This window comes from Bubalus bubalis, chromosome 4 (genome assembly GCF_019923935.1).
Source record: "Bubalus bubalis isolate 160015118507 breed Murrah chromosome 4, NDDB_SH_1, whole genome shotgun sequence".
In the NCBI taxonomy this organism is placed as follows: domain Eukaryota; kingdom Metazoa; phylum Chordata; class Mammalia; order Artiodactyla; family Bovidae; genus Bubalus; species Bubalus bubalis.
The window spans coordinates 57379193-57389805 of NC_059160.1; the positions used below are offsets into that span (position 1 = coordinate 57379193).

Genomic DNA, 10613 nt, shown 5'->3' on the forward strand with positions numbered 1-10613 from the left:
CTGTTCTCTGACTTTGTTTTTGAAGTAGAATTAACCTGCAAAACTACATACGTTCCAGGCCCACAACATAGTGATTTAATTTTTCTATATATTTCAAAATGCTCACTGTAAGTCTAGTTCCTTCCATCACCATACAGATTACATTTTTATTAACTATATTCCCCACCCTACATTTCATACCCATGACTCACTTTGTAACTGGAAGTTTGCACCTCTTATTTAATCTCCCTCTTAGTTCTCTCCACTGCCTGCCAACTCCATTCCGTTTGTTTAGTCGCTAAGTTGTGTCCAACTGTTTTGTGACACCAAGGACTGTAACCTGCCAGGTTCCTTTGTCCACAGAATTTCCCAGACAAGAATACTGGAGTGGGTTGCCATTTCCTTCTCCAGGGGATCTTCCCAGCCCAGAGGTTGAACTCATGTCTCCTGCATTGGCAGGCAGGTTCTTTACCACTAGGGCCACCTGGGAAGCCCTTCAGTTATAGCCAACCTGACTGTTGCATGCATGGCACTTTAAGAGTCTGTAAAAAAAAAAAGTCTGTAAAAACCACTCATGAAAACCTTAGTTGCTTTCTAGGAAATTCAAGTCACCAAAGATACAAGAACCGTATCAATGGTGAGATCAACATCTCCTATAACTTCTGAGGATGTGAAGTCAAGGCTGCCATGCAAAAGAGAAAATGATTCAACAGGTAATACCTGAGGTAAGAGCTGTTTCAGTTCAGTTCAGTTCAGTCGCTCAGTTTAGGAGTAGCTAGTTATTAAGATATCTCATTTGATGTATCAGGAGAGGCACTAGATTCATCAAAGCTTGAAATCAATTTCTTATCCATGTTGTATCTGGGATTTTTAACAATTATTTTGTGAATTATCTTACAAATAATAAAAATATTGTGTAAAAAAATTACATAATTTAACTTTAAACTTTTTATTTTGTATTGGGGTATAGTGTATTAACAATGTTGTGGTAGTTTCAGGTGAACAGCAAAGGAACTCAGCCATATATATACATGTATCCATTCTCCCCCCAAACCCTTCCCATCCAAGTTGGCACATAACATTGAAGATTATATAATTTATACTAAAGAAACAACATATAACTCTTAATTTAGCAGGAAGACTGACTGCCATGCACCAAACTTGAATATTGTGGACACTCCTCAAATGGCATCAAAACAGTTCATCAAACTTTCACAAGATACAGATTTGGTTAAACTGTAACTTCAATTTCATTGTATATATCACTAAAAACCAAAGTCACTCAGTCATGTCCGACTCTTTGCGACCCCATGGACCATATAGTCCATGGAATTCTCCAAGCCAGAATACTGGAGTGGGTGGCCTTTCCCTTCTCCAGGGGATCTTCCCAACCCAGGGATAGAACCCAGGTCCCTGCATTGAAGGCAGATTCTTTACCAGCTGAGCCACAAGTATAATTCAGCAAAAATCAGACTTTCTTATAATCCAATTAAACTAGTAATCATATATACTCATTCCACTGGGTGCTACTTTGTGGAACTGAAGTTTTCTTAAAACTAAATGTGAGAAAACAATGTTATTAAAATTTCCTTATTAGTTTTCAGCATGAATCAATTTTAAAATATAAAGTGGAAATTCATATTTTAAGTGGTCATTTTAATTGAATTTTGATGAAATGGTTTTACCTTAGTAATAGCTCTGAAGTATCTCAACTATAAATAGCAAGTAATTCTTGACAGCTTGAACACAGCATACTTTATGTCAATATCCACAAATAAAACCTATTGCCTCTCTTGAAAATAAACACTTGAATCCCACAAGGATGGCAGTGGAAATCCATCTCATGGTGAAGTTTGGCTGAACCACATACCCTAAATCCACAGTCCACCTTTGACTGGCCATACACATACACACACACACACAATATTCATACATATCCAGTCCCACAGGCTCTTAGAATGTAACTGATCCTCCTCCTAGAAAGAGGTGGAGTCAGTGTTCCTTTTCTTTGAAGCTGGGATTTGACCTTATATGACTTCAGGTGATCAAGAGTATAGTGATCACCTTGACCAGGTACCTGCTGACCAAAGTGATCACTTTCAAGGCTAAGTCCTAAAAAAGACCCAGCTTCAGAGTCCTGAAATAAGTCCAGCTGCCTTTCAAGGAAAGGCTCAGCCACTAATAGGGAGATACTCAAAGAATCTCTCCTAGCCTGGATGTCACAAACCCTTTGGAGAGGACCCCAGAGCTACCATCTCACTTAACTTCAGGAGAAACCCAGAAGCAGAAGGGTCCAACAGATGCTCCAGAATTGCTGACCCACAAAAAGCTTGAGATCATATTGTCTCTTGCAAATATATTTCAGATGATTCGTCACACAACAGTAACTGATGCACACTGGTGACACCAACGGTCACAGCCGTCATTGCTTGAGCTCAGACCGCAGCTCTACCTTTTGACCGTTTGGTCCAAATTTATAAGCATAACCCTTCCCCTTCCTCTGCAACACAGGTAAAACCAAGACCGGAACCTTAAACTAAACCTGGTGATGATAATATACAGAAGCTTAACATGCAGGAAGATACACTTGTTTTCTAAACTTAGTTCACTGATCCTTATTACATGGGTTTGTAGTGAGAACACTTCTCTTGCTGTTTAGACTGCTTTAGAAGTTTTTTCCTGAGGTCCCATCTGCATAATTTACATAGGGGCTGCAAACTCAGATTACTATACCCAAAGGCCTCAAGGTAAAAGGTAATCAGACTTGAAAACAATTCCTAGCCAAATACAAGGGGAAACTTAGTAGTTCTTAGAAAAATCAGTTTGGGTTTAAATCAAATTTCAGATGTGTGAATATATAAAGTGCTGCTTTCTCAAGAGCATTCACCCACTCTAGTTCTCAAGTAAGTACCTTTGTGAAAAACTAACTGAAAATAGTTTAAGGTAAACTTTCTGTAACTCAGAAAGTCAGATTTGTGCAAGGACTATTAAGTTACCTGAAATACTTTCCAGCTATCAATAGCTCTGGTGTTTTAAAATCTATCATTCTAAGAATTAGCCTAATTTAGATTAAATTATTTTACAAATAAATAAGGATTAGTAAACAGATTAGGATTTTTAAAAGTATACTAAGTGCTGCAAAAATTTGATTATATACTGAAATGTGGTCAAAATATAACTATAAATGAATATTTATCCATATTCACATTTAACAGTTTAGGGCATGGTTCTTAAAAATGTAAGAACTCTCTCGAGTGACCAAACTTGAGACATATGACAACTTACAAATAGGGATCACAGTATTCAACCAACAGTAAATTATTTTCCTTGAGGTTTTAATGTATGTGTAATTCTTTCCACCTTAGAATTCTTTAGCTTTAAAAATAATTATCAAATCACAGACAAATCATGTACAGTTGGGTTTATTTCCACATTAAGTTTGAAACTCTTGCTTTTGACAAGAGTACTACAGTAATTATATTAGGAATAGACAACTTCCTACACTGTCAAATATATAAAAGTTCCTTCTGCATTTTCCTCAAACACTGATCAACACGCAGATTCAGTCCATATTTGCTTTCATTTATCTACTGAGTGTACCCAAGCTTTTTCTTCAGAGATTCTGGCATCTCAGGTGGAGGAGGGCGAGGGAGCCTGAAGTAGACCTTCACAGAGTCATAGATAAACCACTGTAGTGCAGTCAGAGTGCCGATCATGATGATACGGGCAAAGAGTCCCTTCCATACACCTGGATAAAATAAGATGTAAGTGAAAAATATACTCCCAAGTGTTACTCTTTCTTTAGAGGGGAGGAAACAAATCCTACCTCTAAATCCAAGCCTCTTCAGGACCTGAGAGGCACTGCTACCCTTCTCTTTATTCAACACTGACACCACGGAATCAGCAGGGTGAGAAACAATGGCACAGAAGACTCCAGCTGAAAAAAGTCAAGACAAATGACCCATTACAGAGTCAATTAAAAAAACTTTTCACACGATAGCCGACAACCTTTCCATGAGTAGTAAAATTTTGTTTTTTTAAAAAACCACATTTTAGAGTGAGAGTGACAAATTAATTAAAAAGCAGTCTACCCTATGTATAACAGAACCATCCCGCAAGTTATATTCAGATTTTAACCAACACTTTCTCTTGTATTAAAAATTTGTTCTTGGAAAAACTAACAAAAAAAGGTGTAGCGGTGAAGTCAATACACTCCCAAGTTTAATTATGACATGCAAACCACAAAACAATTATTTTAGGAACTAATTAGCAAGTATTTATGAGTATATCAAATGCAATGGAAAGGTAAAACTTCTTTGGAATATTTTTCCCTCACAAAAGAAGTCAAGAATGGAACTGATTCTTTGTTCTTAATTTCACAAACATGTTCTAAGTAGTTCATACCTATGTAACCTGCCACAAATGTGACAACCAGCTGCTCTGGCTTTGAACATTCACTTCGGGGCTTGGGAACCACAAACTTGTACAATGCTTCAACAGTACGTTCAAAGCAGGCAAACTTCATCATGGTGTATGGTATCTGCCTCATCCAGAGAGGAGCAACCCCCTTGTAGAACCTAGGAAATCAGAAGACTTATTTCACTCAGTTGCACATATTCATCTAGCAGAGTTCTTCATTACTAACAGAAGTGTCCGCACACCAGTCGAGTCCTGATAGTAAAAAATGGCAGCACAATTGCATGTCATTTCTATCAGAACCTAAGACTAACATGCAGGTATATTTATCTTACATGCCAATGACTCAAGCACCTTTGACTATACAACCAAAAAAGTTGCTGGATGTTTCTTTGACTGGAACTACAAGAAACCAGAAGTTTACAAGTAGAACTCAGCTCAAGACTGGCATCCACAAAGGTGGATCTAAGGAAGCATGTGTGGCCTGACCATATGCCAAGTCTTAACAGTGAACACAGATGACAGGAATTCTAACAAGGGTACTTTCCAACCCCCAAGTTGAGAGTTAATGTGCTAACAAATACAGTTTTCTCAAATGAGTATTTTATACTACATATTTAGGCAAATGTTTACTTACGCCTTTAAGCCTTCTTCCTTATACATTTTGGGAGCTGCATCCCTCAGAGTGTTAGCATAACCTGGCTGGGTTTGAATTCGAACCTTAGCAGCTTCCATAGGAGCCAGAGCAATGTCAGCGAAGAATTCAGCACTGGCAGAGGCAGCCAAATACAGTGATGTGCGCCACAGATAGGCATTCTCCTAAATGAAGAAACACAAGGAGGAACATGAATTGCTGTTGCATGGGCTCTTCTCAGTAAGAGACAGTTCTAGAAAATGGCTAAATTTCAGGTATTTTAAGTGTTTCTCTATCACACAGTCCACAGATAACACACAACACTGAATACTTCTCAGTATTTAGTGTTTACTTTGGACACCAAGGAGATCCAACCAGTCCATCCTAAGGGAAATCAATCCCGAATGTTCACTGGAAGGACTAATGCTGAAGCTGAAACTCCAATACTTTGGCCACCTGATGCAAAGAACTGACTAATCTGAAAAGACCCTGATGCTGGGAAAGATTGAAGATAGGAGGAGAAAGCGACGATAGAGGATGAGATGGTTGGATGGCATCACCAACTCGATGGACATGAGTTTGAGCAAGCTCCGGGAGTTGGTGATGGACAGGGAAGCCTGGCGTCCGTGGGGTGGCAAAGAGTTGGACACGACTGAGCAACTGAACTGAACATCAACCATAGTACACTGTGAATATTTTTAAACTCAAATCCAACTTCCTTGGAAAGCAGCACAGCATAAAAAACAAGCACTGAAATCTTACGAAATGCAGTTTATCTTATCCTGTCTGTATTAAAATAGCCTTATGATTTGAAACACATTCACTCTTTCTGAGACTATTTCCTCAGCTCTAAAATAAGGTGGACCAAACAAAGAAGATGCTTTTTGGTCTTACCCTTTAAGTTAAAAGCTTAGGACTTTCCATTTCAAAGTTAAATTACATACCTCTCCAAGCATGTTGCTGTACAAAACTTTGAAGACTTCATAAAAGCCAAACTTGCAGAGTCCCTGCAGGGAGTAGCCAATGAAAGTCGGAGCCCATCCTTTGGCCAAACCACGAAAACCATCCTCTTTGAGTGTAATTGAAAATCCATTAAATATGCCCTTGTACTTTTGTGGGTCCACCTTTACATAAAACGAGAAGAAAAAAAGTTAAATGTACCAAAGGAATAACCCTTCTCATAGATAATTTTGTTATTAGTTTTTTCTTTTGGTTTTTATATAATCTCTAGTAACTATACAAAGTTAGGTAAATAAGTTCACTCCATGTTATCCACTTAATGTCTATAATTATCTTTGTAAATGTAACTTTTTGTACATTAAAGTCTAGCTTTCTTTCAGTGAGACGTAAGTCTTAGTAGGTTATTAAGAGAATAAAATTCCTATAAAAATACATAATAAAACTGACACTTTAAGAGATTTTTCCACCAACCAACTCTTCTAACCACTTAAAAATTAGTCTTAAAGCTACTTTATAAAATCTATCCTGTCTACATCCCTGAAATATGCTGGTTCATTAATTAGTTTTGTGAACTTAAGACAATCAAATTAAATACAAATTAAAAAGGTACATCAACATAATTCTCTTTTCACTTAAGTTCACTTTGAGACATGCATAAAACACTCTAGCAAAGGGATACTTAATATTCACTCGATTAACAGAGGTAAAAATCTTATCTATTTCTGCCAGTACTATAAGGGCTGATATACATACATCACCTTCCTCTCCCTGCTAATATTTCACCTTCCTTTCTCTTTTAGGTAAGTAGACTTCTAATCCTGTTTGGGACAAATTAATTTTTGATGTTTGATTATTTTTGTTTCAATAATCCTAATTAAGACATTTTAATTGTAAAAGAAAATCTTTTACGTAAGTACGCAAGAAGCTTTGCCCACAAATTTTAAATACTCAAACACTGTCTTTTTTTTTTCATCTACAGTGTTCTCTGCCTTGATCTTATCAATAAACAAGAGCTATGAAGTCACATCATACAGTGCACAAAGAATGACAGCCTGCTCTGACACGTAACTGCTTATAAAATGCTATTTGGACGTAATTGCTTATAAAATGCTATTTGGAGCATTAAAAATCAGCAGGCCTTTAAGAACTCTAGGCAGAATTAAGCCCAGCAGCAAAAAAGAAAAAAAAACAAACACATAGCTTTATCTTAAAAGAGGTATTTTTTGGATTTAAAACACTAAAGTAAAAATCTTACTGAGTAAAAGAAATTTGAGTTTGGTTTCCTACTAAAATTTCTGGCAGTTGTAATGTCTTCAAATTCTTCTCACTTGTGAAGTCCTTTAATATTATTTGGAATTAAGTCATACACAAAAGAGATGTTCAGTGTTGTCATCTCAATACAAACCTGCATACGGCATTTCACTAAATCCAGAGGAACAACAGCAGTGTGTGTCAGACCACAACTTAAGACCCCGCCAAAGCCACACAGTGCATAAAACTTCGCGGAGCCATATTCACAACTGTACTCTGTAATAAGACAAGACACACCATGCATTTTAATATAATACTCATGTTACTGGTTATCAACTTACCTCCTGGACAGTTAGGTTTCCACACAGCTTGTTAGTAGTTAACAGCCATGCTTCAACAATGTTTTATTTAGTCCAACATGCAAAAACAAACCTGCATCCTGCATTTAACCAGATCTAGAGGAACCAATGCTGTATGTGTTGTGCCACAGCTAATAATTCCTCCAAGTCCACAAAGGATAAAGAATCTGCCAGATCCATAGTCACAGCTATACTGCTCTGTTTGATTGAAAAAAAAAAAATCAAATAAGTATTTCTTCAGAGATGACTAAGGCCATGGAAATGCAAGAGAAACTACATTTCCTTGTGAAAAAGTACAATCACAACTTAACAGCTCTGGCCATGGTTTACAAGTAAACAAAGATAATTTTCCACCTGGTGTGAACACAAAATCCACTGCCAAAATCAAAACAATTGTTTAAAGATTATGAAGGTTCTTATCTGTGAGATACTATCCCTCTCTCATTATGCCATATTAATTTTAAAGATAGTTTTCTACATCATTAATAGCTCTTCCAATTAAAACCAAACTTCAGATTATTAATGGCTGATAAGAACACATTTCTGAAGTACAAATCAAACTCAAATCGTGTAAAAGCTTGCAAACCTCTTACCCCAAACACTAACCAATACTATTCCCAATTATGGATTCCTATAGTGTAAAACTAGATAAGCAAATTTCTCCAGTCAAATACATTTACTACACAAATGACCACAGATTTAACTTTCTACATTGAAGGACCAATTGATCATGTAAAGGTTTTTTATCCACACTAAAGAAAGAACAGAACAGAACAGAAAGGCATACATGATTTTTTAAAATCTTCATACAGTTTACAAGTGCAAGGTAGGTAATATTTCCAGTACTCTTCCTGCAATTTGGTTTTCAAGTTTCTCTGTATATACACTCCACTGGGATTTAAAACACAAAGGATTAAAATAAAGTTGTTTCTCAACATCAAGAAAACCGAAAGAGACGATCAAAAGTATTCCAATCAACTACTATCTCCTTTCTATGGTCTCTCTGGGGCTACAGATCAGGAGCATTAAAAAAGTCCAAGTTATCTCACAGAGTTTGTGTCAACTAGTTTTAGCCCCGGGAACACCCAAGGGAGGGAATAAAGGAACAACTAAGGGAGAGAGTACTTTTAAGAAAATTAAAGCAAAATCAAAGAACAGGTAATACAGTTAGAACTACTGCAGCCAAAAGTTAGGAAGAAGGCTTTACCCAATACTTAGTCAACTGACCAAGCGGGCTCACCGCGGAGAAGAGAAGAAGCTCGACACGGCCTCTATGCCTCTAGGCGATTCGAGGACGTGGAGGTCACGGAGGGAACAGAGCCTAGGCCCTTCCACGTCCTTGAGAAAGGGCCAAGGATCCAACACCCGGCTGAGGGCGGAACGGGCTGACATCCTCGGACAAAGCAACTGGGCGCCGTCCTGAAGGGCTGGACGCGTCCTTCCCTGTCCTCCAGGCCGGGCCAGGCCATGAAAGCCGAGGGGGCCACGAGTGTACTTCCCGACAGTATAGGGACAGGGTCTGACCTCACCTTCTACAGCGGCAGCTGCCAGGTTGCGGGAGCGGCGGGGTGGGCCCGGGGGGCCGGCGGGGTCGCTGCGGGGCCCCGCGAGGCCATCGTGCACCAACTGCAGGTGAGGCGCGTTGAAGGGGTTCGCCCGCGCTAGATGCACCACGGACGAGTACATCTTCCTAGGAGAAGAGGAAGCGATGGTAAGAGGAAAGGCCAAGAGGGCTGGAAGGCCCGCCAAAGTCACCTGCACGCTGGGAACCCCTACACGGGCCTGGCCTCTTCCCGTCTCCGCGCCCTTGAGGAGGTCACAGCGGCCTCCAAAAAGGAGGAAGTCCACCGGGCCTACAGCCAAAGGAGCACCCCTCCCGGGCTCCGCTCCCTGCACCCACAGCGGGGAAGGCCAAACCACACTCACTCCCTAAGATGGCGAACACACAACCGGTCTCTCGGAAAGGTTGCAGCTCACAGAGGCCGAACGTCCTCCGGGCCTTTAGATCTGTGCCCTTCGAGCGTCGTCAGCGCGACGCACACAGCGCGTCACTACCGGCAGATAGCACCCATTGGCGGAGAGGAACGCCGAGGCCTTAACGTCATCGCGTTCTCCTAGCAACCCTATCCCCGCCTCACTCACCCCAGCCCTTCCGGCCCGGCCTTTGCGCAGGAGGATTCATTCTGCGCTTGCGCGCATTCCGGGCAGGGCTTTTTGAGCTGTGTGGGACCGTGTTTGTGACCTTCTCTTTTTGTCCCTTCACCTTCAAACGTCTCTCTTAGAATCCCGGCTGCCGTTCTTTTCATTTAAATGAGTCCCAAAATAGTAGTCACTTAAAAAAAATGCGGATACATGATGATTTATTATTTCGGTGTTAGAATGTCACTACAGTATTTTGTGTCACAACTTCTGCCATTACGGTACTTTTTTTTTTTTTAAGTTGCATCCATTGACATTACACATAGACTGTCTTCGTCTCCCATCAGACTTTAGGAGAGTATTTTAAAAGGAAACGTGTAATAAGAATTCTTAAGACTGCTTGCTGCTTCATCACAATAGTTTATATAACATATATCAGCATTGGGGCTTCCCAGGTGGCAAGTGGTAAATGCTTGCCAATGAAAGAGATATAAGAAACTCAGGTTCTATCCCTGGGTAGGGATGATCTTAAGACATGCCCTGGAGGAGGGCATGGCAACCCACTCCAGTATTCTTTCCTGGAGAATCCCATGGATAGAGGAGCCTCCTAGTCTATAGTCTGTAGGGTTGCAAAGAGTCCAACTGGAGTGAAGCGACGTAGCACGCAAGCACACACATGATAGCATTAAATAAATTATTTTTAACAAGTGGGAGTTCAAGGGTGAACTAGAGTGAAAGTGATTGGCGGCAGATTTTTTATGTCTAATAAATTTATAAAATCTTCTTTCAGTTCAGTTCAGTCGCTCAGTCGTGTCTGACTCTGCAACCCCATGAATTGCAGCCCGCCAGGCCTCCCTGTCCATCACCAGCTCCTG

The 10613-nt window shown here is 39.8% G+C and overlaps 1 protein-coding gene and 1 non-coding gene across 4 annotated transcripts; both read right to left on the bottom strand.

Moving 5' to 3' along the window:
- Window positions 1-3385: 3385 nt before the first annotated feature.
- SLC25A3 (solute carrier family 25 member 3) lies at window positions 3386-9685 on the bottom strand. 3 transcript variants are annotated; one of them, XM_006071113.3, is made up of 8 exons: window positions 9526-9685; window positions 9129-9289; window positions 7395-7516; window positions 5974-6153; window positions 5033-5214; window positions 4384-4556; window positions 3806-3916; window positions 3386-3727 (listed from the first exon to the last, which is right to left on the bottom strand). In XM_006071113.3, exons 2-8 carry the CDS (start codon window positions 9283-9285, stop codon window positions 3567-3569), a joined length of 1086 nt encoding a protein of 361 aa, XP_006071175.1. In that variant the 5' UTR covers window positions 9286-9289; window positions 9526-9685; the 3' UTR covers window positions 3386-3566. The 3 variants fall into 3 exon arrangements, with proteins under 3 accessions (XP_006071175.1, XP_006071174.1, XP_044797398.1); XM_006071112.3 differs by lacking the exon at window positions 7395-7516 and adding an exon at window positions 7673-7797; XM_044941463.1 differs by lacking the exon at window positions 9526-9685 and adding an exon at window positions 7673-7797 and having other exon boundaries at window positions 9129-9268.
- On the bottom strand, window positions 4628-4875 carry LOC112584825. The gene has a single exon (XR_003109223.1). It is a non-coding gene; the product is annotated as a small nucleolar RNA SNORA53 (small nucleolar RNA).
- Window positions 9686-10613: the final 928 nt, after the last annotated feature.

Bases quoted from the DNA above. Each gene is read 5' to 3' on its own strand.
- SLC25A3 (XM_006071112.3), bottom strand. From the start codon at position 9,285: ATGTACTCGTCCGTGGTGCATCTAGCGCGGGCGAACCCCTTCAACGCG. The intron at 7,798-9,128 runs GTGAGGTCAGAC...TCAATCAAACAG, and splicing joins GGCAGCTGCCGCTGTAGAAG to AGCAGTATAGCTGTGACTAT. The intron at 3,917-4,383 runs GTATGAACTACT...GACTTTTTTCAG, and splicing joins ATTTGTGGCAGGTTACATAG to CTGGAGTCTTCTGTGCCATT.